This window comes from Rhinichthys klamathensis, unplaced genomic scaffold (genome assembly GCF_029890125.1).
Source record: "Rhinichthys klamathensis goyatoka isolate OS25496 unplaced genomic scaffold, OSU_Roscu_1.1 h1tg000376l_1, whole genome shotgun sequence".
NCBI lineage: Eukaryota > Metazoa > Chordata > Actinopteri > Cypriniformes > Leuciscidae > Rhinichthys > Rhinichthys klamathensis.
Window position 1 is genome coordinate 398,478 of NW_026606883.1, and position 21,178 is coordinate 419,655.

Sequence of the window (21,178 nt, forward strand, 5' to 3'; positions counted from 1 at the left end):
CTCAGTGTGATCGTTTGACAAGCAAGGCCCTAGCCTGTTGACACTGGTACTGCAAACATGAGCTGCTATCACGCCAATAATTACAGATGCTCAAGTTTAATAAAGTCCTAAACATTCAGTCAGAGGTTAAATACCATGTAAATTGACATCTGCACACATTTAACTTGTGTAAAATAGGCATACCAATATTCAGCATGAAACAATGTATGGCAGGACTGGGAGCCACTGAAGTTTGATTGGATGGAAACCATAGACTGTAAAAAAAAGATGGATGACGCCCCTTCACTCTCCTCCATTGGTGAAAAGTGAAGCCGCCAAAGTCCTAATATGGCGCTGACATCTTGCGCATATTTGGGACCTGATTCTGCGCAGTAGTGAGCAGGAAGTAAAGCGTGATATCAAGGTCCCGCCCTCACTCGCGCAGAAACGGTTAATACAAAATTTACTGTGGGAAATAAACAGTTATGGACATGTAGAAATTAAACTTGAAGCTCCAATCTCCTCCCGAAAATCCCCAAAAAAGTCCTTTGGTGCCTTGGCGACTACTTCGTTTAGAGAAGCTGTCAATCACAGCTGTCAATCATGATGCCACATTCCCGTTTTTATAGCACCAAATAACTAAGACCAAACTTATTTTAAAAAAAACGAACACTTCAACTTAAATCAGTGTGATAACAACTACCTAAAATGCCAGAAGACATCTTTGAAAAAAATGTATTTGAAATAATTTGATTGTTTAGTTCCCATCTCGTCCAGTAGACTTCATGGGGTGGCGGGGTTTATGACCTATACTGGGACCAGCCACCGGGGGGGCGATCAAGACGCTTTGGCTTCACTTTTCAGCACATACTTCACCTTTATTCACATTATTTTTGTACATTTCTATAATAATAATAATTATCATTATCATTATTATTATTAGAAACGTGAAATTTCTGCAAATGAAATGACAAAAACTCACAAAAATAATGACTATTTTAATAATAAAAAATAATGATTATATGATATATATATTTGTATTATTATTATTATTTAATATTAAAATATTGTCTTTAATGATGCTGGAGAACATTCTACAAAAAAATATATGTAATACTTGCTGAGTGAGTGAGGGAAAGAGAAAGAGATACACATTAGTGTGTGCCAACTGTGCCAGTAGCGATGAGCACTCAGTCCTCTCTTCTCTTTAACCTTTCAGACTGTCTCTCTCTCTCTCTCTCTCCATCTCTCTTCCTTCATTGGCTCTATTGTTCAGCACTTATGTGCAGCCCAAGCAGAAAACATGACAAGCTGTCCACTTGAGGAGGGACAACAGGAGGGAAAGTAAAGGAGAGAGAAACAGATACAGGTGATGGAGCAGGAAAAAGGAGATGGCATCGCCTGAGGCGGGGAACAGAGACGAGAATACAAAAACACATTGGATGGAAAAATGGCTAGAGTGGAAAAAAAAGATGGACGAGTGAGAAACAGAGAATGGAGGAGAAAGACACTGGACAGAGTGTGAATCCAAGGTCAATGTGGGACTACTTTAAAAGGTGTGCAAGATGCCAGACAGTAGAACTACATATTAGTAAAATACAGAAGTGAAATATGACGTTATATAACCATAAAACTATATACACATATAATATATAAACCATATACACACACACAAATATATACATACTAGGGCTGTCAAAATTAATCTCTTATTCATGCAAATGCTTTAAAATTATTCAAGCGCGACAAGACACAAAAGAGAACTCAGTAGCTCCTGTCTGTGTGGCACATACATGACTCATGCCCAAAATACCCAGTTTGTAGAGTATCCTTGTAAGCACAGTCTTAAATTACTTAAAGTCTTAAATGAACGTAAAGAGTTGTGAGAATGCGTGTTATATCCGCGTCATGGGTAGGTCTTAAAGTGAAGCCTTGCTGAGCGTAAGAGACTTCTTTCAAAAACATAAAACAAATCTTGCTGACCCCAAACTTTTGAATGGGGCTGTAAATTTACTCAAATGCATTCAAACTTTTAAATTGTGGTGTACAAGTGAGTTTGTCCCAGTGAGCATCTGTAGCTGTGTGTGTGTGTGTGTGTGTGTGTGTGTGTGTGTGTGTGTGTGTGTGTGTGTGTGTGTGTGTGTGTGTGTGTGTGTGTGTGTGTGTGTGTGTGTGTGTGTGTGTGTGTGTGTGTGTGTGTGTGTGTGTGTGTGTGTGTGTGTGTGTGGCAGTAATGACTAGGACTGAATTAGGCTGAAGTATTTTTCACACAATCAGGCAAAAGCAATAACCTCAAAACATACATCAGGGATTGTGTTACAGAAACTTCTTGTGTTAGTCTTGAGTTCCTTACTGAAATCACCAAGTTAGTTAGTTATTTAGTGACAGTGTACATTAATCAACATTCACGAATGTACATGTACCCAAATGAGCCCGAAGGCTAGTTCTCATTGGTACCAAATAGATTAGACGGGATTCTAGTGTTGGACGTTTCTGTAATACGGCCCCAGGGGTATAAATATGTAACACGGTACAATTAATTATCTAAGTAATATAACAGAATGTATCACAATGTAGTTATTTCTGAAGGAAATGTAATAAAGAAAAATGGTTTATAGGTTAATAACCATGATCCAAGTATAATTCCATTGAGACCATTTCATTTTTTTTGTATCTTATTATTTGATACCTGATGAACACAAACAAAAAAAATAAGATTAATCACAATGAACAAACCTCTAATGCATCTTTTGTGGTATAAACAGCACAGTAAATCCTTACACCTCAAACACTGTCATAGTGCCTCAACCAGGTGTGTCTTTCTTCATCTTCTTCGTGGTTTTCTTCCGCTCTCTCGCCTCTTCTATTGCCGTTCTCCTGAACTCATTGGCAATAATGATGGTATTTGGACTGAACTGCTGCCCACCAGCATCTCCCACCTCAGCACAGTTATTTATAGAGCTCCACTCCTCTTCTATCCCTCTCCATCTCTCTCCGCTGCTCTCTCCATCCCTCTGCCTTCACCTCTTTCTTCGTCGTCATCGCCCGCATCTCTATGGCTCTGCTCTCGATAGCTCAGTTGTTTTCTCCTCATTCTATCGATCAGTCTCCCAATTTCTGTCTCCACTCCTCCCTCTTAGTCCCTCTGTGCCTTAATTTTCATTCTCCTTTGCCATTTATTAGTTAAAATTTTCCCCTCACAATCCTTATTTTGTTCTATTGTTCATACGTTCCTTTAGACAATGACGTTTGGAAGAGGCTGTCTCGCAAGACAGTATTTTTACTGCAAAAATACTTCAGCCTAATTCAGTCCCAGTCATCACTGCCACCAACACACACACACACACACACACACACACACACACACACCTGCAGATGCCCACTGTGACAAACTCACATATACACCACCATTTAATAGTTTGAGTAAATTTACAGTCCCATTCAAAAGTTTGGGTTCGGCAAGATTTTTAAATGTACAGTACAAAACTGCAATATTGTGAAATATTGTTACAGTTTAAAATAACTTTTCTATTTTAATATATTTTCAAATGTAATTTATTCCTATTGTGGCAAAGCTTCAGTGTCACCTGATCCTTCAGAAATCATCCTAATATGCTGATTTGGTGCACAAGAAAGATTTCTTATCATTATCAATGTTTAGAACAGTTGTGCTGCTTAATATTTTTGAGGAAACCAACCATGATGCATTTTTTCAAGTTCAAAAGAACAGTACTTATTTGAAATAAAAATCTTAAATAACAATGTAAAAATGTTAATGTCTGTGTTAATGTAAGTGTTAAACTGTTATTTTTAATCACTTTAATGTGTCCTTGCTCAATAAAAGTATTAATTTCATTCAAAAAGAAATGTACTGAACCAAAACTTTTGAACAGTAGTATGTGTTTTGTAACTTTTTATATAAAGACGCAAAGGCTTCAATATTAGGTATGTAGACATACTGTATATACATTGTGAATAAATATTTCTTTACAAAACTATTTTTAAAGGATGAGATGGACTAGAAAAGCAGCAAAAAGTTTGCAGCATATAGTGCACGTGAAGCACCCCATGATGCACCCTTATGATGTTTGTTGAGTGAATCAGCAGAGCTGGAATCTAGACAGAGGGGTTGTGAACTTGAAGCTCAAATATAAAATAGTTTTGATTTTTTTTTTTTTGACCCATACTTCAAATTCTCAATACCGATAAAGGATCCGGTCTCTCTAAACCCCAGCTTTCCAATAGCCTACTCTGCTCTGATTGGTCAGATGACCAAGTCTGCTGTGATTGGTCTAACCGCTTAAAACGCTTGTCGGAAATGAAACAACCATTACCATATCTGAATTTCAGCTCTAGAGGCTTCCTTAGAGCTTGATAAAGTGATACGAACAGTACCAATGGCGTCAGTTTTGGCACATTCATTTGAGAATTAATTAATTTGAGAATTGATTTTAATTGAGATTAAACAGCCATATTAGACACTACATGAAAGGTAATTACTGAAAGCATAATGGGGCACTTTAAAAAATAGTCATAATACAGATCAAACTCACCAATATTGGGGTGTTTGAGTAGACGACAGATTCGGGCCTCACGCTCCAGTTTCTGATGATCTGCAGAGGACAAAGAGGGGGAGGAAAGCAGGTTAGATATTTGAGGTGGCTGATGGCTTGTTCTCAGAACTATAAAATGAGGTGCGAGCAGCTCTGTCCTCTCCTCTAAGAAGAGAGAACATTTTCACACAGGTGTCATAAATGTGACCAGCAGTGCTGGGGAGGTAAGGGAGGGATAAACAATTCACAGAATCAGTGAGACAATCTGCTCATTCAATAACAGAAATTTAGGACATTATTTGAACTAATAAAAAATAAAATAAAATAAAAAGATGCGCTATATATCCAGAAAAAAAATAGTAATAATATACTGATATATAATTGGATTGGCATAACCAATAATATACATACATATATATATATATATATATATATATATATTATTATATTATTATATTATATACCAATATATATATATATATATATATATATATATATATATATATATATTATATTATATAATAATATACCAATATATATATATATATGTATGTGTGTGTGTGTGTGTGTGTGTGTGTGTGTGTGTGTGTGTGTGTGTGTGTGTGTGTGTGTGTGTGTGTGTGTGTGTGTAAGAGTGTGAGTGTGTGACTTTGCTCCTGTCATGATAAGATACTGTAAATTGTGTTTGTTGGAGTGGGGGTGAGGCTCAAGCTAATCTTGGGCTTATTACTGAAACATGTAATATGCTTGTGTGAGCTTGAAGGATGAATGTTACGTAAAATTAAACAAACAAGCCAGAGGGCTCATTTCCTCACATTTGCAACACACACATCACAAGCGTGGGGAGTCTAAATAGCAGCTCAATGTCTCGACTGGGGTTTATTCATCTTCTCAATGTAAAAATCACCCACTATGCACTGCTGGAGGCCTATGAAATTGGATGTGATTCATATTTTAGAAAATAATAGGCTTAAAAGTCAAATAAACAATGTTTTGACAGATTATATTCATACAGCAGGCTATGCAAGCTTTCATATTTTAAACAGATCAAATATTAAAACTTTAAAGTTTAAATAATATCCTTTAACAGTCATTTTAAAGAAGATCAATTTGCTTTTATTAAATTGATAAAATGCCACACTAGCAAGCAGTTTTCTTATTTTTTTGCATAAACATAACATTTTGTTAAGTTAAAAGAAAAAGAAAAACTTTTGACAAAGGCTTAAGAAAACTACACTTCAAAACAATTTCTCTAGTGTACACAAATCTGCTTTAAACTGGTCTTGTCTTTTAGCCAGACAACAAAACAAAAATAATCATTTAATTATCAAGTAAATATCAGGGCCATCTCAAAGGTCGCAGACAAGTCATGCCCTTAAATGAACTTGAAATGATTGTTCTGCAGTCGCCACGTACAGTACATAACACACCATCACATCCAAACTTCGTCCCTAGAATCAATGTCATTACTTAAGCACTCAGACGTGGAGTGACAACTGTACTGTGTACGTGGCCAGTAGATGAACATTACAAAATTCATATGATGTTAGTGCAACCGGCATGGACAGCGTATTCTTCATGGAGTAATACTGTCAGCTTTCATTCGCCCAGCTCTCCACAATAAACACATCAGCTTGAGTCAGCCTGCAAATATTAACACTGTCTAAGTTGACATGCTTAAGCAAGACATTGTGAGAAACAGAGTCTAGCGGACTTCATAGCAGGCTCTGGGCCAAAACCTAGTGGGTTGCTTACGTAGGAGGCATTTTAAGGTGTGATCTTGATGTGAAGACTGTTCCAAAATGTAGGCAGCATAAAATACACCTTATTTTGGTCAATGCTAGGGAGAATTGCACGTATTATTCACAGAGAGGTCAATTCACAGATGCGCAGCTGAGTTAAAAACGACAAGCTCATTTAAAAAAAAAAAAGAAAAAAAAATCCAAGATGGCGGACAAAGAAATCTTCAATATAAACAAAAAATAAATGAAATTCATTCAATACAAAAGAAGTATCAATGAAAAATGTCAATCTTACAACAAAAAAAGAAACATTTACCCAATATTTGTGTATTTTTATGAGCGTGTTGATTTCTGCAACAAATATTTTCTGTTTAACGCATCAAGCTATGCTAATGTCTCCCCACATCCTTTGGCAAGTGTGATCATGCTATCTGGGTTCTGCCAAAGACTTTAGATATTACAAAGACTGTGCACTCATATTACTCATGAATGGGAGAAAGTTCAACACACAGTACGGAGGAATAAGTCCTGCCTTCTAAATTAAGGAGCCAATCACAGATTGGTAAAGGCATTGTGTCACTCAGAGCTGTTTTTCAACCAGTCCGTGTTTTGAGCAGTGTTACCAACTTTTTAGCACCTAGCAACAAATCTAGCGACTTTTTGGACAAACCTCAAGTAACTTTCAAAAGTCGCCAGTATCAATCAACTTAGACAGTGTTAATACTACGAGCGTGGGTTCTTGCTTTCCCCCTGCGTCACACCTCTCTCTCTGCATCTACCCTGTTCAGTGTATGGCTGAGAGAAGCAGCAGCAGCACATCCGTTGACCGCACTTTTGACAAATATGGCCACTGAGTGAACAGACTTTCCTTGAAAGGGACTTTGGTTGGAAAAAGAGCAGTCGACCGAGGATGGTCCGCATGTAGGCCTATCCTATGATCAGCCGCGCTCACCTTCATGTGTTTCTCTTTGAGAGGCCGATGGATGCAAGACATACAGGTGTAAGTGTGAAAATAAGTGTAAATACTTGTGTTCACTGGAATTAAAAGTTTAAATATGTTTTTAAATGTATTAAATGTTTAAAATGATGGCTTTTAATTATACTGTAATGCTGAATGGCTTAATTTTTTTCTCATTCTATTCCCAGAAATTGAAAAGGAAACATTAAATTTAGTATAGACATAAGTAGCAGTATTGGTGATACTGGCCTTCATTCATAGAACTTAAGAAAATGCCATTAATTTATATATATATATATATATATATATATATATATATATATATATATATATACACACACACACCATCTTTATGTTGTTTCTACATTAATTTTGAGATTCAATGTTAAAATGACAATTATTTTTAACTCATTTTTTTATGCTTATTAGCATATGTAAGATTGGAAAAACTGGTAGCATCCTAATCTACATTTCTTTCCCTCATCCCCCACTCCTTCTCCCCCATGCGAAGATCACCAAAAACTCACCCAAGAATCTAAATGGTTTAATGTGAATGATTAGCATCGAGTATTATACAGGTTTAGTATCATTTGAAATGTCTCAGGGTGATTGGTACAAATGTCTCATTCCCAAAGAGTAAAACAAAAGGTAATACGGTTTTTAATAGTTTAGAGATAACTGACACACAAAGGAAGGTAGGCAAATGGTCTGCTATTCTCAAAAGGTGTAACCTCTGAATGCAAATTTCCATTGTCAGCATGTTTCCATGTGAAAGAGGTTCTGTCTATATATATAATGAAATGCAGCAAAAGGATCGGGGCCTTCTGTACTTCAGATGAGCCCGTGAGGCTGAGAGCGGCCGAGACTCTCAGCTTCATGTATTTCTTAATGTCGGGTGCGCATCTCTTCTCTTTATTCCAGAGCATTTGATGTTTTGTATTGATTATCTTTGAATTTATTTGATTATGTAATTGGCATGATACATTTACCTGACATAATAAATTGTTACATTTGATTATTCTAACTGACTTTGACATTATTTTCATTAAATGTATTGCATTTAATCAAATTACTTTGCCACACGGAAAGACAGTAACACGCAGAGACCTTCCCCGCTGATCGGATGCCTCCATCGGGCCGATTCACCCGGACCTTACAGCATATCACATTGTTAATAGGCTTTATGCACAGCTTCACTACTTCCTGAACTTCAGCCAGCCCTTTGTTTCCTGTCTGTCATTATTGGACAAACTGATTAATCCAGGTGTGCCTGATTATTGTTACTGAGGCCAGGCACACCTGAATTAATCAGTTTGTCCAATAATGACAGACAGGAAACAAAGGGCTGGCTGAAGTTCAGGAAGTAGTGCAGCTGTGCATAAAGCCAATTTAAGAGAATGCTAGCATTCAAGTTTATTGAAATGTATTGCTGAACATGTTGCTGCCTATGCTGTCTATGTAGGCACTAGGCAAGGTTTTTGAAACAGAGCTATAGAATGACTATGATTCTGTCCAATTGTTACTTTTTATAAAATGGCACTTTTGAAAGGACATAATACAAAACACCCCATCCAATCAACGTAACAAGCACATCAACTGGAAGATAAGTGCCATTTTTGATTCGGTTGTTGGTTTGATTGCGTGTGTTATTACACACATATCCATTATAATTTTCCACATATTGTGCTGTCTGTGGTCCATAAATCCTGTTTTTTTTTGTTTTTTTTTCTGTGCCCTATTATATCTTGTTGATAATCTTTCTCTGAACTAGATTATGTGTTAGACTTTCACACACAACCACGCACACACACGCGTGCAGTGCACACACATAAACACGCACAGCAGACATGCTCCAAGCTAACAGGATTACATCCTCTCCCATCTTGCCCTGTGACCCAGTAGAAGATTAACCCTTAGCATGCTGCTGGCACAAATACGGTTTTCCTCTACACCCCTTTCCCTGCTGGCCAACACTGACCACACACACTCCAACCACAGAAGCAGAAGAGTGCCAAGATGGCACCAAATCCCTGTTACTGGATCAGCACAGAGAGGCACACTGAAAACGTGATTCTATGAACTGGCAACTGAAGCAAATAGAAAACTAGAAACATTGATATGAGGAAGAGAGGGCAATATAGCTAAAAATATATAAATGGAAAACATTAAAAAAAAAAATTCACACACACACACACTGATGCTCCTCATTCTAGTTCTCCATGTCTTGTTTATCTAAAAAAAAAAAAACATAAAAAACACATAAAATTAGGATGTCAGAATAAAGATTCTAACATCCCCATACCCACACTAGCAGGATTTAAGATTACTATCTGTAAGAATGAGCTGGTTTACTATTAAGGGAGCTTTAAACTCTAGATACTCCATGATATTTATACGTTTACGTTCATGGTAGTCTGTTTCATAACTAAAAATATACAAGATACTAGAGCTGCACAATTCTGGATAAATTGAGAAATAGTTTCCAATAAAGATACGAGAATATTACATTCTCCATGATTCTGAACAGATAAAATAACATGTAATTTACTAGAGTTTCTGATAAAATAATAATTGTTGCTGTCAATTTAAAGGTCCCGTTCTTCGCGATTCCATTTTTCAAACTTTAATTAGTGTGTAATGTTGCTGTTAGAGCATAAATAATACCTGTAAAAATTATAAAGCTCAAATTTCAATGCCTAGCGAGATAGTTTATTTAACAGAAGTCCCCTTTCAAAGCATACAGCGAAGGGCCGGTTTGGACTACATCCCTCTACTTCCTTTTTTAATGACGTAACTAAAACAATTTTTTGACTCATCTCCGCCCACAGGAATACACAAAAAAGGGGGCGTGGTCTTGTTGCGCTCCCACGGAGAAGAAGCACTTCAGCTGTGCATGCATCTCCAATTTATGGTAAGAGGCGTGACCTTTCCGGGCAACGTGCGATAAGCTGCTGTCCAATCACAACACAGGAACCGCTGGCACAATCAGAACTCGTTATGCATTTCTGAAGGAGGGACTTCATAGAACAAGGAAGTCATCAGGCCGTTTTTTGGACAGTGAAAACAGCGGTATACAGATAAGTAAATTGTGTGAAAAATACTGAGTTTTTTTACACGCGAAACATGAACACATGTTATATTGCACACTGTAAACACAATCAAAGCTTCAAAAAAACATGAAGAACGGGACCTTTAAAAATGTTTAACTAATTTGAAAGAATTATTATTTTAAAAAATCAGTCACTCATAAATACTTGTTTCATTAATGGATGAATCAGCATTTTGAACAAATCTCTTAAATTAATGATTCAATGACAAAAACATATTTTTAACACTTCATTGTCAGCACCTAGTTGCGTAACAGTATCTAAACCAGATGCGACAGTTGTTGCATTGCGTTGTGTCACACCGCAACATCTTGAGGCTGTCTACACTGGAAGACAAAGAGAGCATTGCGCGAACGCTCATCACATCGAAAAATCAAACGGGCATCACTTTACTGTTGAAAAAGCCTTTACTTTTCAACTCCTCTCCTCAAACCGACTAGCTCTATTCTGTCACATTTTGCCCAAGATTCTCTCATTGTGTAAAGTAAAATGAGTTGCGAATTCCTATAGCTCAAACATGGTCATGGTGCCAGCAACACCAAGGTCATAGGGTTCGATTCTCAAGAAATGCATGAACTGATAAACTATACTTTTGGATAAAAGTGTCTGCAAAATGTGTAAATGTAAAAACTCGTTTCAATGATTAAAAGGTCTGACTCAGGTCTGTATTAAGCCAAAATAATACATTCAATGACAAATATTTTTAAAGATATTCTACTGTTAAGTTTCAGTTCCAAAATTAACTAGAGAGGAAACTCCCTTCTATGTTACAGAGAGACACAGCAGCGTGGTGCTATCAAAACTACTTCAGTTTCACTACGGAAGATAACACACTCTCATGCTGCAGTAATTGTATTACAGACACACACAGCCCTCTAATCTGATGCATAATTAAACGCAGGGTAGAGATAGGAAAGGCCCTCTGTCCTGACATTCTGTGTAAAGGGTGAATAAGAGCAGGACAGACAGGAAGACAATGGGGGAAATGGGAGCCACTGAAAGGTTACAGAGAAGAGGCCAAGCAGTGGAACAAAAACACCAAACTAACCCTGCATTGAAAGATAATTTATTGTTAAGTCCATTGATATTTTACACATAGATATATCTAAAACACCTTTAAATGACGCGAGTAGTGGAAATGTGGGTTGAAAGTGGAATCAAAATAAGCAAATGATGCAAATTAATTGATGGAAATTAATTAGAAGTGGAACTCAACTGGAATTGGAATTGAATATAAATTGAATGGACATTGAATAAGAACTGATTTGGGGGGGAAGTGGAGGAAAGAGAAATACATGGGATGCAAATGTAACTAAATTATAGTTTAAACTGGAATTAAAACAGAAAGTCCTGTGTCAAATGTACTTTTTAGTTATGACATTTAGTCAACCATGTCCTGTTTTTGTTTAGTCAAAGAAACTTCTCTCGAAAATTAAAACAAGAAAGATTCCTAATAGTAGTTCCGAAAATTCCTATTCCTATTATTCTCAAAAAAAAAAACTGGAAAAAAACCCCCGTTGTATTGCAGAGGTTGCGTAAGTGCATTCATTCAGCAACCCCAATCGCAAACAATATAGTGGAGATCCATGTTTGTATTTATTACAGTTCATAACTGAAGGTTTGATCGCAGATTTAGTTGCAGCAAACAGTGCAAGTGGCTCGTGACAGAACACAGACTGACTGAATTACACTTTCATTTCAGCAGAATATCTCAATTGAGATCGGCTTACATGTTTGTCTGTTTCCAGATCATCCGAGCTTCTTCTGCAATGTAGAGATAACGCGTACACATGGTTCCCAGATTGCAAAGATTAAGTAAAACACATCAGAAAATGTATCCTTTTAGCAGAAAAGCTCTGATTGGGGGTTTTAAACTCTTGACAACTGGCAACCACAAACATCTCCACCCACAGAATACGCAAAAAAGGTATTTTACCTTTCTAAGAGAACTTTTTGACCTTTGACCTTTTTTTGACCTTCCAAAGAAACATTTATTTTACCTTCCTAAGGCTGACGAACTTAAGAGTGTATTTTAAACACTGTTCCTTAACATTAAAACCCAAACGTTTATCTGTGCACTGCATATTTTATGGAGAACAGATTGCTTACTGTAGCTTCTGTAAGCTCTTGCTTTTGTAAGGCTGTTCACCACTCCTTAGGAAAATTAACCATGGTTTAGTGATCGATTACTGTTTTTATTACCTTAGTTTAACGACAAATAACGTGATTAAAAATGGTGGATAACAATTACAAAAAACATACCACTCTGAAACATCCTGTAAAATGTGTCTTTGCAAAGTCTGTGCATGAAATCCGTTCTGCATGATCCTCTTGTTCGTTAACATTGTCAGGGTCTGAATTGGGCTTGAATTGGTTTGAAATTGACGCCATCATTAATATTTACATCTGAGTAGAGCTCGCAGTAATGGAGGGGCGAGGCATTTCCCGAATGTAAAATATGTGAAAAATAATGCATTTTCATATTCTAGTACATCCCAAAAACCAAACCAAGACTTCGTAAAAGGGCATAATAGAACCCCTTTAAAGTTAACAAAAAAATATTTTACTTCCGCAATGTGAAACAGGATATTCAAAAATTAGAAACTGCATTGGTAAGGGTCCTCACTACACCACTGAGCGGCCAGCAATGCCAGTTCATCTAGTAATCACTTAGGCACAATCACACGCCTAGACAAGCACATCTGCTCCATTAAAATGGAGTGTGTTTCCTTGTGTAATACAGTGATTTGTCCATCCTGTGCTTAGGATACTAACAATCCCTGGGTCTTCTTATCCAGAGAAAAAAAAAATGTAGCCACTGTCGTGACTTTGGATCTTACATACATAAGCACTCATCCAAAAATCCCTAATCTCAACCTCAGACAACATGCCCGTTGGGTGAACGCCTGATGCGTAACGCACACAACTTCCAGGTTTCAGTAGCGCAAATAGTAAAGCATGCTACAAGCAATGCAAAGGTCAAAGGTTTGATTACCAGACAATGCATGAACTGATAAAAGACACAAAAAAACATTTAAAAAAACACACAATAAAACCGGTAATAATGACCTCACCTAATAATCTCAATTACATGGTCATATATAAAAATATTAAAAAATAAATAAAAAAAAAGATAAAATAGGCCTTTATTTTTTTAAATATGTAAAAAAATATATTTTTTAAAAATAGTCACATCCCATCTCTCCTCTCCTAGCACTTCATGTCATAAAAAATACAAAAAGGTAAAAAAATAAAATAAAAACAGTTACAATAAAATTCAGAAAAGAGAATCAGAAAAATAGTCTAATACCAAATATCAACAATTTTAAATTCTTCATTAAGACCTTGGGGTGCCATAGTATTGTTGCAAAAAAAACTGCATGAACTGATAAAAAAAGAACCTTGAAAGCAATGTACACTGCTTTAGAACAACAAACTATTCTGCTTGGTTTTTGAGTAATGTCTGTGAAATAATATAGAATTCTTTTAGAAAAGCTGAAAATGCATGTTCATTGGTTTATACATATTTTCCACAGCCTGTACAGAGCATCATCATTTAAATAATTTTTTTTATTAAATTGTTATTTTTTCCCACTTGTCTATTTTTGTGTTATCACATCATTTCAGACAAACCCACCCCTAAATGGCACATAAATGTAAATGTGCTTGGTCACTATACATGTCAGACAGATGGTCTCTTCCTATCTAAGTGGGCGGATCTTGACCAGAATAAACTGCAGTGTGGACTAAATCTTATGCGGTCTAGTCAAAGGTCTGATATTATGTGACAAAGCAAGCCCTAATGTCATAATGCCGTTTCGAATCAATCTCAGAAAAAGAATCATCTAAAAAAAAAAAGGCATTAAAAAGCATTCTGCTTTCATTTGAGCTGGCAAGGATGTTTCCCGACCTGCAAACACATTGATAAAAGCCAAATTACAGCAGTTTCATGTTCCGTGACTTGTCGAGATAATGCCTTCATTAGGATGCCAGAGGGAAGGAGGAGGAGCCGAGAGGCAGTCGACTGAAGCGAGAACACACATACACACACAGGTAAACTCATCCCCCCCCCAAAAGGCTCCTTCATAATATGGATACGGATGGTGCAATGTTTAATTGCTCCATCACCCGTGCCATTTAGAGACAGAGTGTGAGTGTGTGTGTTTGACTTAGTGTTGGTGTCAGTGTTTTGCTTTATTGTGCTGAAGCTCAGAGATCCGTGGGCTCAATTACTGGCCCACTGAGAGGCACTCCTGTGTTTGTCGCAATCAACAAAACTGCAGCGGCCAACAGAAAAGAGCAGGCGCAGAGAAGCCCAGACCCGCAGGGACACGGGTCTGGACCCAGAGCGCAAATCAGTACGAGCCTGGACAATTAATAGCCTGTCAATATCTGCTAGAAGCAAGCTGGTCACTGCAGCTCTTCCATTTTCTAAATGATGAAATGACAATTTTTTTCCAATGACTAATGTTAAATATGACGAGAGGCCATTGTGTTGAAGGATCAGCACCAAGCAAATAACATCAGGCAGACTTAGAGTTACAGGAAATACTCTATTATGTACATTATAATGTTGAATTTTGTATTTAGAGTAACATTTGGGCTTACAAAGAACTGTATTTAAAAAAATCTGATGTTCATAAGCTATATATATGCGTACATAGTTTCAAAGTAACTAGCCACTCAGCATTTTCACTGGCCACAATTTTGACATCGATACCTTGGGGAAAACTACCATACAGATTTATCTTTAATATTATCTCAAAATTTGGCAGCAAGTGTATTAGGCTCAATTTAGGAAGGCTTTATGAAAGAGAGACGGCTTTATGGGCACACAAAAAATCTGCAGGAACGAGTAAAATTATGTTCAATACACGCAATTCCACGCTGAAATTCAAGCCTTGTAATACCAACAACATTCATCCAGAGCAAATGAAACGAGCGTGTCAACTCGCTGTCGGAGAGATAAGAGCGAGAAAGCCCAGCTGGTATTGTGTATTGATTCTGCAGAAAATTAGCATTGGAAGCATTTCAGATATTTCAGTATCGATATGCATCGAAAAATATAATTTGACAACATTACATTGCGCTTACTGGTAGTTTATTATTTCAGATGCCTTTTTAAAAGGCTACAATTGAAAAATGTATATATTATATAGAAAATTCAACCCGCCAAAGTGGCTAGTAGTGAGTGACTAAAATCCCCACCGCTATTTCACTCTGAAATTCACTTTACGAAAATAAATGTTCATGTTCAAAATGTTCAATAAAATTTCATATTCACTCCAAGCTATTTTCATTCATTATCTTCCACTGATTATAATACAAGCTGTATCCTGATGTCAGCAATTGCATAATGCAATTCTAAAAGGTATAAAGAAAGCTGCACCTGGATGTAACAGAGCAAAGAGCGATGTGTCAATAAACTAAAGTCATTTAATGCTCTGTGCTCTGGGAAAGACTTTCTTCACCGGCAGAGGGTGAGGGTGCGGTCAGATAAAAAAAAATAAAAAAAACCTAAATCCAGGCCAAATCCATGCTGGGCACAATGCCAGTCTTCACAACACTCACCATACCAACCACAACCGCATGGACACACATGCCAAGTCCCCAGACTGAGTGAGTGAGTGCCACACAACATGATATGATGTATGCGTTTATCTGATGATTTTATTAGAGTGTATTAATAGTGTGAGAAAAAAAGGAAACAATAATCCCTTTCACTTTGAAGTACGTCACAATACGTAAGAAAAGATCTGTCACTTCCGTTACATCGCAACTGCGCTGTTACCCCACCATTTAATTAGACATAAAAGGTGACATGTACGAGTAGCAATTTAGCATTAAACATTACGTTACTTGTGGCCAATTCATTAGAATTAAATAAAATCATGTGATCAAACATAACAGTTATAAAACCTTATTTCATTACCTCATCAATGAACATGATTCGTGAGTCCAGTCGGATTGATTTCCATCAGCAATGGAGGTGAAGACGACAACTCCCATCATTCCACACACCATCGAACTACGCCTTTGTTATTGTTTTGAATATGTGACCTCTAGCGGTGAAAATGACATAATGTGCGAGGACTCAATTCTCAAAACTGCAACTCTTTTTAATAAAACAAAACAAAACGTTGAGTGCACCTCCAAAGGAAAAGTTCACACAGCCTGAATTAATATGCATGAAGCAAGCTATCATTTTAGCGACATGAAGTCACAAAAACCGTAATGAGCACTGAGCAGCAGGCTATCAGAATGTATGTGACCCAGACAGAGCTGTCCCTAGGCACTGGCCAGCAAGGCCACTGCATCTGCATCTCAAATCTCCACTGCTACATCCTCCTCTGTTGCTATTCTGCCCTTCTCGCTTTCAGAATGCCCCTCTGACTATTCTGAACTGATATTTTCAACGCATGCATGCCCCCACAGCGCCATTCCTCTGTTCTCTCCATGATATCACTGCTATACCACTGTCTTGAGGGAAATATAAAAGTAAAAACTGTGGGAGAGCATATCAACAGAATGTTAATAAACAGACTACATGAATACATAAAGAAAACCTTCAGAAAGAAAGAATCATTTCTGATTATACAGACAAACATGGAAAATGATATTGAACCTGAGGTAAAAATAAAAGCTAAAGAGCAAGAAATTACTCCCTAATAACGTCATTTATTAGTTAAACTGTAACTAATTATTAAACAGTTTAAACTAATTCTCTGACCCTTGAGACCTTAGCCAAATTAAGACAAGCTAGGCCCATTTGAGGGAAAAACTAGGTTTCAAGATTTCTGCAATCCCATGTGATTACTTCCTAGAAGAAACACAAAAACAAAAAAATGGCTGGTTACGTAATTGTAGTTCCGTAATCACGTATTTTCAACAAAAAGATTCTCGATTTTTACATTTATTTTTTTAAAGCCGAAACCGGCCAATCAGGATGCTCTCTGTCTTACATGCGCTTCATGAGGCACATTCGCAAGATCTCTCGCTCTCTCCCGTGCGCGCGCTATACGGTTTGGAGCACAGTTTTTTCTGTCTCGCATGCACAATTGCGCGCTCTTGCTCGCTCGCTCACTCTAGATTCCGGGAGATTAACTAATTTGCGGGCATCAGGGAGCCGCTATCAATATGCGGGAGACTCCAGGAACTTCCGCGACACTTGGGATGTCTGCAAAGTAAACTGTGGCTTTCTTGAAGCACGAACGTTGTCAACATAACTCACTGGAAATCCAAAAAACTTACACACCTGCGACTTCAATGAAAGAGGAGGGGGTTCAAGTTCTGTCGATGGGTCTCCTGCATCTGCAGTTGCCATGCTATCTTTTGAATGGCTGTAGCTAAGTTAGAGGAGGTTCACCATAGACTCGCAGCTTTTCAACACGCGTGTTTTTTCCCGCTTGGCACGCCGACCGGACGTGACATGGGGGCGTGGCAGCATCGACGATTCCATTTTTTAATTCGATCATTCGAATTTTTTTTATTTCGATCGATTTCGATTTAAGATCGAAATCGTGACACCCTTAATTACAATAGACCCCACCCTAAGTGAACCGCAGCAGGACACCATTTTTGTTTTACTGTAGCAGCTGGAGATACAATCTTTGTGCCATAAAATAAACGTTGTGTTATTGGACCTACCAACGAACGATGTTAAAATGTCATATATTTGCGCAAACGGGGGTCAGTTCAACACTGGATTTGCACAAAATTTGTTTCTGAAAGATTTGTAGATTTACATGACAGTATAGGCTAGTAGATGAGTTGAATCGACTTAACTCCACAACAACTACATACATTTATCCACTAACCATTCAGAAAAGTCCAGTTGCATTCTAAAGGAAAGTGGGTCAGGATCAGCAGCTCATTTGCATTTAAAAGGACACACAAAAATGGTGTTTTTGCTCACACCCAAATAGGGGCAAATGTGACAAGCTATAATAAATGATCTGTGGGGTATTTTGAGCTGAAACTTCACAGATACATTTTGGGGACACCAGAGACTTAAAGTACATCTTGTGAAAAGGGGCATAATAGGTCCACTTTAAATTGAAGTGCTAAAATGACTCAAACAAAAATACAGCTAAATAGAAATATTATTTTAAAACTAATACAAAGGAAAAAAAATGTTTTCCCAATTTACTACAACATAAAATAAGATTAAAATGAAAACAGATGTTTACAGATGTTCAGGTATCCTCCCAAAATCATGGAGGATATCCTTCCTGCCAGTAGCGGCACCAAATGGAATCGCAAATAATTCATAATGCACATATTTGTAACATGTTATCCCCAACATGGTTGTCTCTGCACGTTAAGCTGGAATAAAAAGTATTTTAACATCAAAAACATTACATTAACAATCTAAGTGATTCAGCAGTTAGTGGAAATGGTTCAGGGATGTGTTTCCCTAGAAACAGCATTTGGACAATGAGCTTCAAAGAATTACACCATCCACAACAGGAATCTGAATCTCCAGACAGTAGCATCGCAATCAAACTTTCCACAGGGGCTAGCGAAATCATCCGAGAAGGGGATTCTGGGTAATGCGGAAGGAACTGAGCTCAATGCTCACTGCACCTGTGGTGCAAAACAACGGTAACCAAGCCACAGGAGGTACGGACGTAAACAATACATTCCCAACATACACCTCAGCCCCCGCCGTGGCCTGAGGGGGCAAATTAGAGCAGTTTATTCCCTTTAGACAGAAACTGAAAGCTACGGCTCATCAGAAAGAGCCTCTCAACGAATATTTCAGAGCAGCAGGCAAAGGTGGCGTGCGTCATGTAATGGCTTTTAGCAGCGCATCTCCCTCCCCTCTTCGTGACGTCCCATAACCCCAGGTCATCTCGCACAAGCCATTTAAGCCTCTCTCTCCTCTGACGTTTATGACAGATCTTCTGTTTTCCAAATGCTGCTGTTATTAGAGTCTCTCACAATCGGGGCGGGCCTTCTGCGTGTACTAATAAAGAGTCCCAGACCAAACACTTACCACAACTCTAATTAACAAACCAGTGACTGAATGAAAAGGTGTATCTGGTCGAGCTCTTCTTATATGATAATGAAGGCCATCAATAAAACCAAACCACTCAGTGGTTCCATTTTCAGAGTTGCATGAGTAAATGTGCATCCACTTCATTCTAATATGCCGATCTGCTGCTCAAGATCTTTGGTGCTTTATTAATGTTGGAAAGGGTTGTGCTCCTTAATATTTTTGTGCAAACCGTGTCGTTTTCAGGGTTCTTTGATGAATAGAAAGTTCAAAAGAACAGAATCTATTTGAAATAGAAATTTTTTATATTATAAATGTATTCACTGTCACTTTTGATCCTTGATGAAAAAAGTATTCATTTTCGTAAAAATAAAATCTTAATATATATTAATAAAAATGATATGTACAGTACCATTCAGTAGTATATAGTACATTAAATGCAGCTCAACGTGATCAAATACGGTATATAAAACAAAATAACACAAAAATAGAATATAAATAGAATATATAAAAAATAAATACAATTACAAAAATGGTAAGAAAGAAAAGATTTAGTAAAAAAGCAACAATTCAAGAGAAAAATTTTATAAAAATTAGGAAAGAACTTATAATAATAATAATAATAATTCAATACAACCTCTTAAAAAAACATTAAAAGATAAAAAAATATATATATTAAAAAAACGTAACCAAAAAAGATTTCTTTACCATAAAAACGTGAATGTTTGGAGCTCGTCTATGCTTGGCAGTCGCTATACTCTCCTTCTCATGAAAAAGAGTTGACGATCATTCATACATTTCTTTAATACATCAGTGTCATTGGGCATAACAGTGTCTCATCAGCATAAAAATGAACAAACATTCATCTCATGTTTACGAATAATGTTGCCCCGAGGTATCATACAGTGACAATACAATGAGATGAGATGAGCCTGTCTCCACCACTCAATGACACTGTCTGAAGGTGTCACAAAAACAGAAAGAATACATTGCAATTTTGATCATTATATATATTCACGGTTTTGGTGGCTTAATGCAAGGAATATACCGCATGTGTCCGCAGGGAATTTTTTTTTAAACTTTAGGCAAGATTAAGTTCGGACGGTGAAACTGAGGGACACATGACAAAGCTGCAAGAATGGATGACTGCACACGGAGTCAAATAAAAGACAAAACCTCACTTGTGTCCACAGACACACGAGTGAGTGATAGAGAGAGGGAACCATAAGAGAAAGCAGAGCCCAGAGCCAGAAAGACCACAGGCGTTAAATGGGTCAAGGAGAGAGGGATCCAAAGAACATCATGCTAACGCACAACGACACGGGATCTGAAATGGACACAGAGAGAGAAAATATAAGCTTCAACAACAAGCTTGGCAAAGCTACAGCTGATGGAGTCAGTCTGGCCTCTGACCTAATACAGAAAGTCATTTGAACTTTTAATTACAGTATATGCATGCCAATTAGATTCATGAAATCTCATTTGTCCTCAGGAACACCTTTAAGAAGGGACAGGAAAAATCAGGTGCATATCGCAATATATAGCGGGTGAATCTTATATGTTATGATGAACTATATGTCTTTCTATGACACTGATTTTCAGAAGGCAGCTGTCTGACTCTGATATGGTGAACGAGAACATGGTTTGTGTGAAGCAACACATTATTAGCTGTTGGATAACGTAGTCAAGCCAAAGACTAATCATATCAATTACCGTTATGTGTCCGACGTTGTAGAGAGCGAAACAAAGCACAGTACTATTGTGATACATCGACTTGAATCAAAAACTTTTGAATATGTCATTTTGATAATCAAAGATGAGTTTTAAGGGATAAAATTATT

The 21,178-nt window shown here is 37.3% G+C and overlaps 1 protein-coding gene across 15 annotated transcripts in view; it reads right to left on the minus strand.

Annotated features, from left to right (window-relative positions):
• Positions 1-21,178, minus strand: part of camk2g1 (calcium/calmodulin-dependent protein kinase (CaM kinase) II gamma 1) — a 112,317-nt gene that overhangs the window by 31,559 nt on the left and 59,580 nt on the right. For all 15 annotated transcript variants that reach the window (XM_056233700.1, XM_056233703.1, XM_056233699.1 and 12 more), the window contains exon 3: positions 4,533-4,592. In XM_056233700.1, the coding sequence (XP_056089675.1) occupies positions 4,533-4,592 (60 nt within the window). The remainder of the gene's footprint in view (positions 1-4,532; positions 4,593-21,178) is intronic.